Here is a 19,170-nt window from a genome sequence, read left to right on the forward strand (position 1 = left end):
TCCCAGGTATCAGTAGCTCCAGCAATGACAGTGAAAGGATGCCTCATGATGGTAGATCAGGAGTGGGGTGTGGGGGGGCGTTGGTGGTGGTGGAGCAGGGCTTGGTTTTCTCCCTCTGTGTTAATGGTCTGATAGTTGTGGCCTTTTTTTTATTTTCAAAACTTGTGGAAGTGTTGAGGGCACCTCCCCCTTGAGCGCATTCTCTTTACTTGGTCTACATTGGCAAGTGACCACTCTCACTGCTGGAGGGCTCATGAAAGTCAGAAGCCGAACTGTTATTTTCAACTGGGGGCTGAGCATGCTTTTTTTGTGTAGCATTCAACACAAGATCTTTATTAAAGAGAACTTAAATGTCTACTTACTCTTTGTGTGTGTGTAACCAACATTCAGTAGCAATTGTGTGTACTATCTACAAGATGCACTGCAGAAACTCACTGAAGGTCCTTAGGCAGCACATTCCAAACCCACAACTTCTATAATCTGGAAGGACAAGGACAGCAGATATATGAAAATACTACCATCTGCAAGTTCGCCTTTAAGCCACTCACCATCCTGATTTGAAATGTACCTCTGTTCCTCAGTTCCTCTGTTCCACTGGGTCAAAATCATGGAATTCCCTCCCTAAGGGCATTGTGAGTCCACCTATAGCACATGGACTGCAGCAGTTCAAGAAGGCAGGTTACCACCCCCCTCCTCACAGGCAACTAGGGATGGGCAATAAATGCGAGCCAGCCAATGATGCCAAAGTCCCATGAGTGAAATAACCAGCTTTTCCATGCTCATTTGAAAATATTCAACCATTTCAACCTAAAACTATATCTTAAAAATCAATATTTCAAAATAAATTCGAGGCTGTGGTTACGATTTTCAATAATTTTGACAAAGTTCAGTTTTCAAAGCTCGAAACCTTTGCAATAAACTTCTGTGTATAAGTGAATTGATTGTGCAATTCTTATGAACCTAACTTTGGGGCTGAGGAGGAAGTTAAATCTCACTGTTTCTAAGGCAACTGGTACATTTAAGGTAAACGCATCCTTCCAGGGGCGGGAACATGAATGTGGCAAATAAGCTTGGTAACAGCTGGAGTAACAGTCAGTGCTCATTCCGCATCTGGCATCACCAAACTCAGGTGGGTGGTTTTTCTTCAGACTTTTAAGCTGTGTAGTCTCTGGTACAGCAATCAAAATATTGAGAATGTAATCTGTTATATGTGCATGCTTGAGTACAGTAATAATGACATTTTTTTAACAAGCTATATCCCTTGTAGATATGATATTTTATTATCCCTTATTTGATTGACGCAATTCTTTTTCTAACTTGATGATTTGCAATGATTTACATTTGTTGCTCAATTTGAATGACTTGCTTGGAAAGTGTGCAGAATTACTTAGTTGAAAGAAAGATTCCCCAGATTTTAGATGCCTCCAATACACTCGTTTTGATTGTGCTATTTCCCTATTTCAGTGAGAAGTGTGTAATGTCACTGAAGGGTCCAAACCAAGTCAAGCCACTAACGATTGAAAATGTATCCGCAATTTCCAACCAACCACAGGTAGTTTTTTATTTACTATTTGTCTAAAGCTCCTTTATCTCCTTTTACATCTTGTACATTCCTGGGCTCATTGTCAAGCACAGTACCCTGACTGAGATTACCATCCTGTTCCTTAATTGTATCATAAAGTTCGGGATTGTGATGCCTGCAGCAACAGCAGTTTTCTCAGTATTACGCAGCTTGGGAGATCATTGAAGGAAAAGGTTTAGCATTGGTTGGGCCCTTCTGTTTCATGTAGTCTGCTAATTGCAGATGGTGTCCTAATCTGGGCAAGTCTGATCATGAAATATTTCTTTTGTTATTTACAAGTACTGTAGCATAATATTATTGATGTACCAAAAATACATTACACATATATACATAACAAACACCTACAGCCACGCATACATACACACAAACACCAGCAAGGAAGAAGCACGCTATTCTACAGAATAGAAGGAGGCCATTCAGCCCAGCGTGCTTCTGTTGGGTCTTGGAAAGTGATATCCAATTAATCCCACTTTCATACTTATTCCTCATGGCCTGCATTATTTTCCCTTTTTGTGTAATTTTCCAATTCATTTCTGGGTGTTATGCCTGAATTTAATTCCATGATCCTTTTTAGGCAATACCTTCCAAATCACAACAGCATATCACTATGTTAAAGAAATTTATATTTCTTCCCTTTTCGACTTTGTCTGTAATTTCTGAGTACCAAGTCTCCTGCCAGGAGAAACCACTACTATTCATAATTTTGTACACCGCTATCAAATTTCCCCTTAACCTTCTTGGTGCTAAAGCCACTTGAGTCTCTCTTACACAACTGAAGTAATCCACTCCTGAAGAAATTTAACAAATAGGTTTCCTCCTACTTAATTACATTGTATCCCATAATTCATTCTTCACAATGAAAATGTGGCCAATATTAACCTTCATAGGTCTGTATTCTTCACTGCTATGTAACAGTATTTTTCAGGTTCTTGTTTCTGCCATGAAAGGGATACCTAATATTTATTCATTTAGTCATGAGATGTAGGTGTTGCTGGCTAGGCCAACATTTATTGCCCATTCTTAATTGCCCTGAGAGCAGTTAATACTCAACCACATTGCTGTAGATCTGGAGTCACATTTGCCAGACCAGGTGAGAATGGCAGCTTTCCTTTCCTAAAGGACATTGGTGAGTGAGAAGGGCATTTACAATAGTCAACAGTGGTTACCAGTCTGCCATTAGGCCAACAATTTTTATTGCAGATATTTATTGAATTCAAATTGCACCATCCATATTCCCATAACATTAGCCTGGATTTCTGGATTATTAGTCAGTGACATTACCACTGTTCCTCTTGTGATAAAGCATATGATTCCATTAGCCACCTTAATCACTTGCTGCACCTGCATATTAAACTTCATGTGGGTCATGCATTTTGAATTCTGCAGTTGCTCATGATGAGAATCATGCTCTGCATTTTTATTCTTCTTGTCAAAGTGAACAACTTCACATTTTCTCACATTACACTCTTTATTTTTAACCAAGTGGGGAAGGATTCCCACACTATGCCTTTGGTCGAACAGAAGCTTGATCTGTTCAACAGAATACATTTATCATAGTGCGCAACAGTTACTTATGTTACAACTTAGTTACCTGCTGTGAAAAATAAAATTTCTTCTTCTCTTACTTCAGGTTACTTCAGGTGTCTTTAGGTTACTGACCCCTCCCTTTGTGGGAAGTTTCTCCTTCTTTCCTCTCTCAGAACCCTTAACTTTTTGAACACCTCTGAATAAGTATTCCTGAATCCTTTCCATTTTGAGTTGAACAACCCTAATTTCTCTGGTCTCTGGTCTTTAATGTCCCTCTTAAATTTTCACTGCAACTTCTTAAAGATATCAACATATGAACTAAGAGCAAGAGTGGGCCATTCAGCCCCTTGAGCCTGTTCCACCATTTAATAAGATCATGTCTGATCTGCACATGGCCTCATACACATGTTTGTCCTGTATAAAATGTGCCTACTTTATACTCCATTCCAGTGCAATAAATGACAACACCTTATTTGCTGTACTTGCATACTAACGTCTTGTGATTCATGTGCTAAAATATGTAGATCCTTTTGTAATGCAGGGTTGTGCAAAATCCTGCCACTTTAATAATGCACTGCTTTCTACTGACATCCTTCCTAAAGTATGGTGTACTGAACTGAACACAGTACTCCAACTATGATCATATAATTCATATGAGATTGAAAAGTTAAGATCTCTTAACTTCATCTTTCTATAGATAGAATCATGGATTTTTTTTTATTCATTCATGGGACATTGTCATCACTGGCTGGCCAGCATTTATTACTTATCCCTAGTTGCCCTCGAGAAGGTGGTCATGAGCTGCCTTCTGGAACTGCTGCAGTCCATATGATAAAGATAAAGTCACTGTGCTGTTAAGGAGGGAATTTCAGGATTTGATCCAGCTACACTACAGGAATTGAAATATATTTCCAAGACAGATTGGTAACTGACTTGGAGGGGAACTTGCAGGTAGTGTGATGTTCCCATGTATCTGCTGCCTTTATCCTTCTAGATGAAATTGGTTGTGAATGTAGAATGCATTGTTTAAGGATCTTTGGTGAGTTTCTGCAGTGCATCTTGTAAATGGTGCACATTGCTGCTATTGAGTGCCTGCGTTGCAGTGACTGAATGTTTGTGGATGTGATGCCAATTAGAATATGGTCTCTTAAAAGCTTTCTCAACTTTTTCTGCCATCTTTAAAGATTTATCGATGTTCACATTCCCCAAATCTCTTTTTTCAATCCATTTAGACTTTTCCAATTTGATTTATATTGTCTCTTTCTATTCTTCTTATTAAATGCATCACTTAACACTTCTTTGCATTTAACTGCATTTGCCAGGTGTCTACCCATGTACTCTTCCATGTTCTACTGAGAATCTTCTTTTCAGTGGTTTGTACATTGAAGAGTTCAGTCTCATTTGCAAATTTATTCTCTGTACATTCAATTTTAGGCCATTCATATTTATTGAAAGGGAAATTGAAATCAGGCTATTTTTAAAAGGGCCAACTGATATGCAAGGCAGCTTTCATGCAAGTCAAAATCTAACCCCAGGTCAGTAAAAAACCTGTTTTCACTTCCTTGGTACTCATAGCTAAAACAAAATAGCCTTGTAAACATTTATTTGAACATTTCAAGTATAAGGGGCCACTTTCTCCTTGAAGTTAACGAAAACTTCCTTAAGTTCTTTCTCCACCTCTGGTTCAAAATCCTGAAACTCCCTTCCTGACTGCAATGTGGGGCAGCTAAACCCTGAAAAATACAGCAGTTCAAGAAGGCAGCTCATTAGTACCTTCTGAAGGGCAATTAGAGATGAGAAATAAATGTTGGCCTAGCCAGTGATGTCCACATCCTATTAACGAATTAATGAAAAGTCTTATGACATGATAAATTTTTCCAGCTGAGGATAGCAATTCCTTTTCAATATTGGCGGCACAGTGGTACAGTGGTTAGCACTGCTGCCTCAAAGCGCCAGAGACCCAGGTTCAATTCCCGCCTCAGGCGACTGAGTGTGTGGAATTTGCACATTCTCCCCGTGTCTGCGTGGGTTTCCACCAGCTGCTCCAGTTTCCTCCCACAGTCCAAAAATGTACAGGTTAGGTGAATTGGCCATGCTAAATTGCCCATAGTGTTAGGTGAAGGGGTAAATGTAGGGGAATGGGTCTGGGTGGGTTGCAGGTCAGTGTGGACTTGTTGGGCCGAAGGGCCTGTTTCCACACTGTAAGTAATCTAATCTAAATATATGATAGAATTTAAAAAGAGATGCAAATCTTGCCATTTAACATCATGGTATGCAAATGGAAAGTCTGCGTAATCATGAATTTAAATGTCTACTCCCAAACAGTGACAGTATTACTCTGGAATTGAAATGTCTTAACCAGTTATCACAAGTGTACATTTCCCCTTCCATTAGCTTTTCCTTCAGTCACTGTGTTTGAGCCCTTTCCTATGTTATAAAAGTTACTGAGCACAGCATAATGTCACAGCATTAAACTAAATCACATCCTGTTAATGAATCAGAATTGTCAAGGACATGGAACATCTGGATTTCTCTGTAATTATTTTGAAATTGAAATGTCATTTGAAGTATCATTGAGTAGATAAAGAGAGGATTCACAATTGTTACTCATAGGTTTAAGGAATATACTTATCCGCTACTGGAAAGTTTGCAGTGGGCATTGAATGTGTTAAGTGTCTGAGTGTGCAGAACAAGTGGCTTGATGCATATCTGGCAAATGCAATTATGTAATTACTTATGAATTTATTTATGTAGAAAGAGTCAGATACAAGCCATTTATGAATTGAACAAAGAAGCTTCTGCATAATATCCCATTTCTGTAATTTAGATATGCCAAGTTGATGCAATTTCATTAGAACTTTAACATAAACCTATCTTAGTAAGTTTAAGCACAACATTGTGGTCTGGATTGGTGCTTTCATTTCTCAATCAACAAAGAATAGAAATGCTAAACGTTGAGCTTTTGGAACCAAGAGCTGTCTGAGGTTGCAAAAGATTACTTGTGGTTTTAGGTTCATCTGATAAAGTTCTATTATCTGTAAAATGTTGTCAAGGTGGGTTAGGTTTCAGAACAGTCTTTAAAAGACAAATGCTAACATTCCAGAATGTGAATGACTGAGGATGTTATTTTAATATACAAAAATATGGAGTGTAAAATTCAATAGTATTTTGCCTTTCACTGAACCATTATGGTAAACCTTCTCAGGTTATTGAAATTAATTTTTATCACAACTTACTATACAGATTGAAATAATATCATGGGTAGAAAAACTCCAATATGCACTATATGTTATAAAGAGTTTGTTTATGTTTTCCTGCATATGGACACAAAGGGATCAACCAAAAGGGCAGGAGGCCAGATATATCAGGAAACATTGGTAAAGCAATGACAATTTTGGATTTTGACACCTAGACCTATCCTTATTGGTCCATGGTCCAACAAGAGAATGAGTTTGAAATTTAATCTATATTTCCAAATCCCTCTTAATCTGTGCTTTCCTTTCTTTGCAAACTCCTGCAGTGCTACAATTTTGCACTCCTCCCATTCTGGCTTCCTATGCATCCCTGATTTTAATCTCTACTCAATTGCAATTGTGCCTTCAGTTGTTTAAAGTCTGGAAATCACTCCTTAAATCCCTTTGCCTTTCTGTCTCTTTCTCTCATCTTAAGGCATTGCTCAAAATTTACCTCTTTGGCTAATCTGTTCTAAAACTTTCTCACGTGGCTTGGTATCATGATTTTGCCATATATTGTAAAGTTTTATTCATGGAAGTTTTGCCACTCATAAAGATATTATTGTCCTACAGCACTCTGTTCTTATTAAACAGCCAGCTAACTGAATGGGAACCTTATAACTATTTAAGCACGGGGTTTGTCTAAATAAGTACTCTGATGGGCCTAGCTGTAACTTGGCAAACACTTGCCTTTTCCTGCAAGTCCGACCGTAAATATTCAAATGGTGATCGTGTAGAGTGTGTAAGACTCCAATCACAATATCTAGACTCAGGTTGGCAAAGAGTGCTATATGGACCAGGCATTGAGTAGCACATGAATAGACAAACTAAAAACAGTTACTTTTGTGGGGTCAGGAAGAGCAGGTGCAGTCAGGTGCCTTTTTGCCATCTAGAGGGCATTTTGTCACTGTGTTTTAGTGAGTAGTACAGTCTATCTGTTGATCCATGTCCACTTTGAGCAGTAGTTGAAACTTTGCCCCAAGCCCAAGTCCTCACCACTCTCTCCTGAATTTTTGCTCCAGATCAGGATTGCACAGTCAGGACAATTTCACAAACCTGACCAGGGAGAAACTGCTCCAAATGTGGGAATTTTGGTTCCATTTGCTGCATACGTGCGTGTGATTTTGGCGAGGCAGTCCCAAAATGCGTTCGGACACAGCTAGATATGCCGACAGACCTACCTGGTGCACTGGCATTTTGATCAAGATATGAAAAATAGACTAAAATCAGCCTTCCAACCCTTACCCCCTCGCACCCCATCTTTTGCCTACATGGGTTCAATGTACCATCCATGCCAATCAATGTCCCCTCATGTCCCTCAGCCAACCCCACTCATGCCCTTTTGCCTTCTCCATGCCAACTTATGTCCCTCTGCCCACTGTCATGTCCCTTCATGGCACTCATGCAAACTTAGTTCCCAATCAAAACAGGCCTCACCCACCACCCATTGCTCTTGCCCCAATCATGCCAACTCATTCAATATCCACTATTGGTAGATCTCAGGAGACAAGCTGAGATGAAATAATATACATTTCTAAGTGTTAATTACAGACTTTACTTTGAGAAGTTCTTATTTATTGAAACTCATTCACTACACTCACCTTCCTTCAATGCATACTCCATTACTAGAATTCACATTTCATTCAAGTGTATGGTCTCTTATAAAAAAAGACATAAACAATCTAACTGATAGATCCACATTAGAGTCTCTACTTAGTTGGAGATGCCAAGCAACATTATGCCATGCAAGTGTCTTGCATTGACCATCTCTAATAAGGGAGAATCGAACCATCCTCCCTTGACATTTGATGCTTGTGCAGTATCTAGTGCTTGCAACCATTTCCTGACATCATGTGGAATGAATCAAATTGGCTGAAGATTGGTATCTGTTATGCTGGGGATGACTGGAGGAGACCAAGATGGATCATCCGCTTGGCACTTCTGGCTGAAGATTGCTGCGAATGCTTCAGCCTTATTCTTTTCACTGATATGCTGGACCCTTCCTTCAGTGAGATTGGGGATATTGGTGAAGCATCCGCCTCCAGTGAGTTGTTTAATTGTCCACCACCATTCATGACTACTTGTGGCAAGACTACAGAACACAGATCTGTTGGTGTGGGATCACTTATTTTTTTTTATTTCAAAAATATACTTTATTCATAAAATGATTTGATAGTCTGTACATTTGGTCATGCCATACATATGTCCACATTTACAAACACAGATTCGAATTTATCCTTGTCATATACAGGTCTGTGCATTTTTCAATCTTATACATATATTTGGCTGAGGCATCAGCAGAGCCCAAAAAACGTCCGCACGGGCCCCCTGATCTTACAGGGTGGTCTTTCCCCACCGCGCCTTGGCGGCAGCTGCCCCAAGCTTCAGCGCGTCCCTCAACACATAGTCTTGGACCTTGGAATGTGCCAGTCTGCAACACTCAGTCGGGGTCAACTCCTTCAGCTGGAAGATCAACAGGTTTCGGACCACCCAGAGAGCGTCCTTCACCGAGTTGATGATCCTCCAGGCGCTGTTAATGTTCGTCTCGGTGTGAGTCCCAGGGAACAGGCCATAGAGCACGGAGTCCCGCGTCACGGCGCTGCTCGGGACGAACCTCGACAAGCACCACTGCTTTCCTCTCCAGACTTCCTCTGCATAGGCATATTCCAGAAGGAGGTGTGTGACAGTCTCGTCCCCCCCCCGCAGCCACTTCGAGGGCAGCGTGCGGTGCGGCAGAGAGTCCGGGCGTGCATGAAGGATCTCACAGGCAGAGCCCTTCTCACCACCAGCCAAGCCACGTCTTGGTGCTTGTTGGTGTGGGATCACTTAGTTCTGGGTGAACCACTTGCAGTTTTTGCTGTTTGGCATGCAAGTAGTCCTGTTTTGGTAGCTTCACCATATTAACACCTCATTTTTAGGTGTGCCTAATGCTGCTCCTGGCATGACCTCCTGCACTGTCCATGGGACATAGCATAATCATCACTGAATGCCATACTATCAACATCTAGGGGGTTGTAGTATTGACCAGAAATTGAACTGGACCAGCCATAAAAATGCTACAGTTATAATAGCAATTCAGAGGTTAGGAAGCTCAGCACTGTCCCCATGACTTGTCCTACCTGCCTATCTTCTTTTCCACCTATCCACTCCACGCTCCCCCCTGACCTATCACCTTCAACCCCTCCCCCACTCACCTATTGTACTCTATGCTACTTTCTCCCCACCCCCACCCTCCTCTCATTTATCTCTCCACCCTTCAGGCTCTCTGCCTATATTCCTGATGAAGGGCTTTTGCCCTAAACATCAATTTTACTGCTCCTCGGATGCTGCCTAAACTGCTGTGCTTTTCCAGCACCACTCTAATCTAGACTCTGGTTTCCAGCATCTGTAGTCATTGTTTTTACCTACTTTCTGACTTCCCAAAGCCTGTTCACCATCTACAAGGCACAACTCAGGAAGGTGATGGAATACTCTGAATGCCTGAATGAGTCCAGCACAGCAATCAAGAAGGTTGACATATCCAGGAGAAGGCAGCCCACTTGATTGACAGCCTACAAGCATTCACTCCTTCCATTACTGACATTCAATAGCAGTAGCATGTATTAGCAAGATGCACTGCAGAAATTCACCAAAGCTCCTTAGAAAGCATCTTACAATCCCACAACTACAATTGTTTAGAAGGATAAGGGCAGCAGATACACAGAAACACAAACATCTGCAGATATTCCCCTCCAAGCAATTCACATTCTGACCTTGGAAATGTTTTGTCATTTATAGAGTCATACTCCTAGAGTTATAGAGTCATACGCACGAAAACAGATCCTTCGGTCCAACCAGGCATGCTGAACATAATCCCAAACTAAACTAGTCCCACCTGCCTGCTCCTGGCCCATATCCCTCAAAACCGTTCCTATTCATATATCTATCCAAATGTCTGACAAAAACATTATAATTGTGCCCGCATCCATCGCTTCCTCAGGAAGTTCATCCCACAGGCGAAGTACTCTATGTTTGCTTCTATGTCTTATTTAAATGTCTCTCCTTTCACCTTTACAAGATGTCCCCTTGCCCTGAAATCCCTCATCCTAGGGAAAAGACAACTGCTATTAACTCGATCTATACCTCTCATTATTTTATAAACTTCTATCAGGTCGTCTCTCAACCTCCTACACTCCAGTGAAAAAAGTCCCAGCCTATCCAATCTTTTTTTTATAACTCAAACCTTCCATATCCGCTAACATCCTGGAAAATCTCTTCTGAACCATCTCAAGCTTGATAATATCCTTCCTATAACTGGGCAAACAGCACTGAACACAGGAAGCTAGGGAAGTGATTGCTGGGCCTCTTGCTGAGGTATTTGTTTCATTGATAGTCACAGGTGAGGTGCCGGAGGACCGGAGGTTGGCTAACGTGGTGTCACTGTTTGAGAAGGGTGGTAAGGACGACCTAGGGAACTATAGACCAGTGAGCCTGACATCAGTGGTGGGCAAGTTGTTGGAGGGAATCCTGAGGGACAGGATGTACAAGTATTCGGAGAGGCATGGACTATTTAGGGATAGTCAACATGGCTTTGTGCATGGGAAATCATGTCTCACAAACTTGATTGAGTTTTTTGAAGAACTAACAAAGAGGATTGATGAGGGCAGAGTGGTGGACATGATCTATATGGATTTCAATAAGGCTTTTGACAAGGTTCCCCATGGGAGGTTGGTTAGCAAGGTGAGATCTCATGGAATACAGGGAGAACTCGCCATTTGGATACAGAACTGGCTCGAAGGTAGAAGATGGTGATGGAGGTTGTTTTTCAGACTGGAGGCCTGTGACCAGTGGAGTGCCACAAGGATCGGTGCTGGGTCCACTACTTTTCGTCATTTATATAAATGATCTGGATGTGGACACAAGAGGAATAGTTAGTAAGTTTGCAGGTGACACCAAAATTGGAGGCGTAGTGGATAGTGAAGAAGGTTAACTCAGATTACAATGGGATCTTGATCAGACGGGCCAATGGGCTGAGAAGTGGCAGATGGTGTTAAATTTAAATAAATGCAAGGTGCTGCATTTTGGGAAAGCAAATCTTACCAGAACTTATACACTTAATGGTAAGGTCCTAGGGAGTGTTACTGAACAAAGAGACCTTGGAGTGCAGGTTCATAGCTCCTTGAAAGTCGAATTGCAGGTAGATAGGGTAGTGAGGAAGGCATTTGGTATGTTTTCGTTTTTTTGGTCAGAGTTTTTAATACAGGAGTTGGGAGTTCATGTTGCAGCTATACAGGACATTGGTGAACAAAAAGGGAAAATATTTGGAGTATGTTCAAGGGCTTTGTGGGTTTTAAGGAGAGTTTTAAAAAGCAAAAAAGAAAATAACACTAAGTTACTGGACCAGTGGATCAGCCATTTGAGAGAATTTAAATCTATCCTACCACTTCCGGTGAACAAACAGGAAATGGATAGCAATTGCTGTCACAAGCAATGTGAAAAGGGTGCTACGTTCCTCATTTCAATCTATGTTTATCTTAAAGTTAAGATAATCTCAATAGAGTTTAATCTACTCATTCCTCCATGTTGGTCATTCACATACATCAATGCCATTAGTCTCATTTGAAGATAGTAGACAAATGTATTGCAAATATGTGATATTGAAACGAATATTCTCCTTTTCATCTTGGCCTTTCCAAACCACAGTTCCATTTCAATTCAGAAGCATATCTGGTTTGATTGACTGCTGCCATGTGCTCAACAGCAGAGGGTGCTTGAGATTGTACGTAACTATTACTGAATTTCCTCCCTTCATGAAAAAAAACTGGCAGAGAACTAAACAAATTAATAAAGCAACTTGAGGAACATTTTCAAAATTAGTGATTGTTCCCCATACATCATGGAGATTAGTACATGATTGCAACCAAGGAAAATTTAAAACCAGAATAAACATGACAATTTTTGGCATTTAGAGAAACCTTTTATAAATTTATGAACTGCGTATAGAGTACATTCAAATGAGACATAACAGATTCTTAATCAGGTTTAAATAAGTTAGTCAAACTTTATAGCACAGAAACAGATGATTCGATGCCAGTGTTTATTCTAATGCTGTCAACACACCTTTATTATTCTTACCTTCATGTACACATCTAGGTTGCATTACATTTACCTTAGCTATTTGGCTCAGCCTTCTGTGAGATAACAAATCCAATAATCCAAAATGTTTTGAGAAAAGAAGTTTCTTCTCAATTTCTCATTAAATTGATTGGCATCTAATATTTTTACCTCTTCATTTTGGATTCACCCATATATAGAACAGGTAAGAAAGCAAAGTTGAGGATTATTGAATCAGCCATGATCTCATTGAATGCAAAACAAAGGCTGAATGGCCTACTTCTGCTCCTATGTCTGATGGTTTTATGAATATATCTTCTCATATTGGAAAAGAAAATATGAAGAAAGGTGGTATAAATTCAAGCTGTTGTAAGGAAAATTTAGGAGTGTACACAAAAGGATTGAGTATGACTTTTGTTTGACTGACAGCATGCACTCATTGGATACCTTTTCCAATGGTGAGGAATGCTCTATCCTACACTCTACGCTAATATTGTACAAGCATAGTCAGATACTTCTTAGTATCTGGTACCTACACACACACATTTGTTGCTCTGGACTTCTTGTCTCTTTACCAGGCTTTATGGCTGCTTTTTTAAAGTCGCAATGCATTTGTTGTGTTGGTTATTACTGTGGGATAGACTCCATTGCTGATATAAGAATTAAATTTTCCTATTCTGCTTGATCCACTGCGTCCCTTCCAGCCTTGCCTGCAAGGTAAGACTAAGTCCAAATTGGGGAAGATGGCACTGCAATTCTCTGACAGGGATCTGGACAGCCTGGTTTGAGAGGGTTAAAGAAGAAAGGGAAGTTCTCTTTCCAGAAGATCAGACCCTAGCATGCTGGTCTAAGGTTGCCGCGTAGATCAGTGTTCTATTCATGGCCTGGTAGAAGGACTAGCAATGCCATAAGAAAGACAATAACCTTCTCCACTTTACCCACTTCCCATTAAGGCCACTTATAGTATTACTTGCTCTCATCCTGCCCATTCCCCTCCACACACACACACACACCTCAGAACTCTTCGCCACCTTTTGCTGACCTGCACCAACAGGAAAAACTATGCCCTCCAATTCCATCTCAATCAATCTCTCTCCTTTTCTCATTACAGGAAATGAAAGCCCATATCTGGCAGAGCATAGCCCCAAGGGTACAACAGTGCCTTTCATTAGGCCCCTCACACCATACAATGAGAACCCTGGCCCTCACATAACATTTTATTATTTTTAATTCCTTGAACTTTTTTCCTTGCCTCAGGATTTCCATTTTTTGGAAATTTCTTTTTGCCAGACATTTTTTGAGCTGCTGCTGCATAAAGAGTCATAGCACTCAGTTCTTCCAATTAGGCATTCATTGTTCTTGTAGGTTTGTTTGACCCAAATCTGTAAACCAGCTTGTTGTTCTGGTGAAGACTCACTGGACTCAAAACATTACCTCTGCTTTGTCCCCACAGATGCAGCACAACCTGCTGAGTTTTGCCAGCAATTTCTGTTTTTGTTTCAGATTTCCAGCATCTCCTGTTCTTTGTTTGAATGTTTGTTGAATTCCCACTCTTTTAGTTTCTTGACTGGTTTTCAGGATGCTTAATATGCCATCTTCAGGCATTCCCAAATATAAGAAGAGTCTGCAGCATTCCCTTGCAGGACTGATGAATTTTGGTGCCTGGCCTCTGCCTGCATGTGCATTGGATTGCCTGTTGCAATGTAAAGTCTTTCTTGAATTTAAGAAAGCCTGAGAACTTTCCATCCTTCGCACTAACTATGAAGCAGTCTCAAATTAATTCAGCCTTTAAAGGTAAAGGTAAAGTCACCACAGTCCCAGAGGACTGCTCTCATTCAAGAGAGACAACTGGTGGTTGTTTAACTTGAGAATCACCACATCTCAGGCAAGGAGTGAGTTTGAAAAGGTTGGACCTTCCTGGTAACCTCAGTTGGTACCCACACTGTTGGCATCACTCTACATTGCAAACCAGCCCTCCAGGCAACTGAGCTGCCCAATTTCCTAGTACCTATAATTAGCTTGCCCTCTAATTTCCTTACTGGCTGCATGGGCCTCTGAGTCCTATGCACAGCAGCAATTTCTGGAGTAGAAAGTTAATGCCAAGGTTGGCATGCCAACAGAACATTGGAGCAGCTACCCAGCTTCAGGGAATGTTGCCCATAACATCTTGCAAGATATTATAAATCTGTTTAAAATATTCAACTGATTCTCTCAGCCACTGAGATCACTTTTTCTATAATCATCTTTTACATAATTACATTACTTTAGGATGAAAGTATCCATCAAATACTCAAATGACTTCATTATGTCCTGCAGTACTGTTTTTTCCTTGTTTTGTTTTACCAGAGCATTATCAACAATTAGGCCTACAGCATATAAAAATGGGTTGATTCGGTATTGCTGCTTTTTCACCTGCAAACCTGATGCAGTTCTGTACTGCTGCTCACATGCTCCCACTTCTACTTCATTATGAGCCATAAGAAGATTTTAACAGCTGAGGGATGGCAATGGATCTACTGGAGTTGCCATTATCAATGGACAATTGTGTTGTACTGATCTGGATGTATTAGGGCTCTCCATGCTTTTTTGTCAAAATATTGTGTTTCTGTGTTTTATTCTCCAGAGTATTATTGCAGTTCTGATAAAGGGCCACTCGACCCAAAGCATTAACTCTGATTTCTCTCCACAGGTGTTACCAGATCTACTGAACTTTTTCAGCAGTTTCTGTTTTTGGTTCTGATTTACAGTATCTGCCATTCTTTCAGCTTTTATTCTTGCTTCAGTTCCCTTCAGAATCTTCAAAGTTTCTTTTCCAACCTTTGAACATTTCCGCGCTGTTGCCCTATATTTAAAGACTTCCAAGGTTCTTCCTGGTCATCAGGCTTCTGCTTTTCCAGCTTTCTATTTAAAGTCTTCCAATGATCTGTCCTGGCTTCGGAATCTTCCTGCTTTTCTGGCTATGCCTTTAAAGTGTTCCAAGGTTCTTCCCTGCCATCAAGGTCTGCCCTTTCTCAGTTGTGAACTGTGTTGTAAATTTAGATCCTGAATCTGGAGTTTGCCTTCACTGTCACCATACTTTATTTTGTGATTTAGGCTAATGCTTCTATTGGTGTAGTTAGATACTTCTCTGAGCTGTAGGTTTCTACGCATACACTGAAAATTAGATTTTGGCTCTATGTTCTTGAGCAAAGCCCTCATATTTTTGATGTCTCCCAACTGTTTTCAATTTATATTTCTAGATGACAGGTTACAAATACAGCTCTCTGGTGTAATGTCTCGGACCTCCCTCTTTACATGCTTCTTCTAGTTTGATGTCTTCTCTCAATCTTTCTCACCAATGTCTGAGTCACATCATTATTTGCAAATTACATTATACAACATCTCCACCAAATTTCATGTCCTATTACATGATACTGCAAAGAGGATCTCATACTTTTTAGCCTCAATTACATCTAAATTATATCTACATTTTACAGGTAAACTATGCTGTGTCCAACAATGTAATTTGCTAGATTGAGGTTTTAAATACAATTTGGGGTGACTACCCACCAGGTAAATTGCAGAGGATGATTGGACGCCCACAACGAGATTATTTCCATGATTTGAAAATTACCTTTGATAGGCATCATTGCTTCCATCATTTATTGAAATGTACAGGCTCTGCAAATCACTTATGAGATCCTGATTTTCTTATGTTTTTTATATAGGTATTTTTATTGAAAAAGAAAACAATTTTAAAGATTTTTTTTACAAAATTACAAAAATAATATAAACTACTGTATTCTTCTTTACAATATGTTAACAACACCAATATAGAATTAAATGAACAAAAAATTAAAAAAGTGAAAAAAACCAACTGCTAATCTACTCTACAAACAAACAACCATAACATAAAATAGGATATCATGCATTATTAACCGTAAACAACAAAATAATTAAATAACTAGATACATGCTCAAAATAAGTTTACAGCAAGTCATAATAGAACCTGTATTTATACGGGAATTCCTCCTCCCGGGAGCCCCCGAACCAGCCAGAACCACTACCACAGCTAAACAAAAGCCCTAAACAATATAGCTGAGATGTCTGTGTCAATGTAGTTCAAAAAGGGCTGCCATGTTTTATAAAATAATTCTGTTTTTTGGTGCACCATATTCGTGAGGAAGTCAAGGGGGATAAATTCCATGACTATCCTGTGCCAGTTTGAAAGTCCTGGGGGGCCTTCGGATACCTAATTCACTAAGATTTTTTTCTTCGCACAGAAGGAGAGGATTAAAAATAATTTCCTCTCGTGCACGTCCAGGGAGGGAAAATTTGAAGAGCCCAAAAGTAGGGACGTTGGATCCAATCCAATCTCCGTACCCAAAATCTCTGTCAAGGCTCTCACAACTCTATCCCAATACCTACTGATCTTGTGACATGTCCAAAGGCAATGTGTGAGAGTGCCAACTTTTATTTTACATTTAGGACACATTGGAGATGCTCCTTGTCTTGAACTTTGCGAGTCGTTCAGGTGCCATATGAGCCCTGTGAAGAATCTTTACTTGAGTAACCTGAGTTCTATTACAAATAGGGATCTTCCTGGCATTTTGTCAGACATCCTCCTACATTTCTGAAGAGATTTCCAACCCTAATTCTTGATTCCTAGTTTTTTATAATTGCTCCATGTCCTTCAAATTCTTATTGCATAATGAATAATAAAGAGTATTGAGCGAGGGTGATCCCATCGGCCATAGCACTCTCCCTTCCCTATCCGATTTGGAAGGATTGACTATCAGTGTGGTCTTCTTTTGTATAAAGTCTTGTATTTGAAAATACCGAAAGAGATCCTTGTTAGGCAGTCCAAACGTCTGGTGCAGCTGCTCAAAGGACATCATAACCTCCTCATCAAACAGGCCTCCCAACCAGGAGATACCTCTGGACTCCCAAGGCTTAGATTGATAAGGGGACATTTTGCTTGGGAGGCCTCAATATTTAGCCAGATTGATTGAGGGTCACAAGAGACCCAATCAGCTATATAAGATAATAGGGAGCTCACTGATACCTCCTGAAATCTGGAAAGTCCAGTCCTCCCCTTGCTTGTGGGAGCTGCAGCTTTTCTAATTTGATAAGGGGCCATCTATGATTCCAAATAAAGGAGCCGAGCCAGCCGTAAAGCTTACACAACACCTGTTTCGGCAGCATCAAGGGGAGCATTCTCATAGGATATAGGGGACGAGGTAAAATATTCATCTTACCTAAGGCTACTCTGCCTAGCCAGGATATTGGGAGACTCCCCAGTGTAAAAGATCCTGCCTTATCTTCTCCAGTAAGTTTACATAATTAGCTTTATATAGCTGACCAAATACTGGAGTAATAAAAATACCTAAGTACTGAAAACCTTCTCGTGACCACCGAAAGGGAAAACAAGATCCTTCCGGTTGGATATACTGGCAAGGCCTCCCAACGGCATGGCCTCTGATTTCATAAAATTGATTTTGTAACCTGAGAACATACCGAATAGATTAACCACTTGAATTAAGTGGAGCACGGATGTCAAAGGATCATTTAAGGAAAGGAGAACATCATCAGCATAGACAGTAATTCTGTGCTTTCCTGATCCAACCCTTGGAGCCATTACATTAGGGTCAGTTCGTATACCTTCCATGAGTGGTTCAATCACTAGTATAAATAATAATGATGAGAGGGGACATCCCTGACTACATCCTCTACCAATGCTAAAACTATCCAAACTTAGACCATTGGTGATCACTGCTGCTTTGGGATCATTATATAATACTGAAGCCCATTTAGTAAAGACTTCTCCAACACCAAACCGTTCCAGCGTATAAAAAAGATATGGCCATTCTACACAATCAAATGCCTTCTCTGCATCTAGGGAGACAACTAAATCTGGTATTGTTCCCTGTTGAAAGGCTTGTATCATATTTAAGACCCTTCTAATGTTATTAGTTGACCTGCGACCCTTTATGAACCCCGTTTGGTCCTCTTTTACAATGAATGGTAAAACCCTCTCCAATCTTAGTACCAATATTTTTGAAAGAATTTTAAAATCCACATTTAACAATATGAAGAGCAATCTTCTGGGGCCTTTCCCTTCTTAAGAATGAGAGAAATATTTGCTTCTCTCAATGAAGGCGGGAGACAGCCCTGATTGTGTGAGTGATTGTACATATTTATGAGTGGCCCAGCTAGTTCCCCTATAAATTCTTTATAGAACTCAACTTGGAATTCATCTGGCCCAGGCGCTTTGCCACTCTGAAGCTGCCTAACTGCTCCTGTACTTCCTGGGTTGTCAAGGGGTACATTCAAAATCAGCACCTGCTCCAAGGTTGGGCCCGGAAGGACCAGATTTTCAAAGAAAGACTCCATCCTCCCAGTTCTATCCTCACAATCCTGCAACTTATACAATTTGAAATAGAACTTTCTAAAGGCTATATTGATCTTTTTAAGATCACAAGTCAGGGTATCAGCACTTCCTCTAATGGACGAAATGGCTTGGGGAGCCTTTTTCTTTCTAGCAAGGTACACTAGATACCTGCCAGGCATGTCACCATATTCAAATAATCTCTGCTTCGTGAATAATATTTCCCTTTTTGCTCTTTGAGTAAGTGCGGTGTTCAAGGCTGCTTTAAGGGTTGTGATCCTCTGTAGTTTAATAATGGACGGCCTATTAGCGTACGCAATTTCGGCTGCCTTCAGGCGAGCCTCGAGCAGGCACTGTTGCTCTCCCTT

General features: G+C 40.4%; 1 protein-coding gene across 1 annotated transcript in view; it reads left to right on the plus strand.

Annotated features, from left to right (window-relative positions):
• The first annotated feature begins 1,473 nt into the window (after positions 1–1,473).
• Positions 1,474–19,170, plus strand: part of LOC140477238 (transient receptor potential cation channel subfamily V member 6-like) — a 110,390-nt gene continuing 92,693 nt past the window's right edge. The window contains exon 1 of the mRNA XM_072570785.1: positions 1,474–1,552. Coding sequence (XP_072426886.1) covers positions 1,478–1,552 — 75 coding nt within the window. The 5' untranslated portion in view covers positions 1,474–1,477. The remainder of the gene's footprint in view (positions 1,553–19,170) is intronic.

Source organism: Chiloscyllium punctatum, chromosome 5 (assembly GCF_047496795.1).
Source record: "Chiloscyllium punctatum isolate Juve2018m chromosome 5, sChiPun1.3, whole genome shotgun sequence".
Lineage (NCBI taxonomy): Eukaryota > Metazoa > Chordata > Chondrichthyes > Orectolobiformes > Hemiscylliidae > Chiloscyllium > Chiloscyllium punctatum.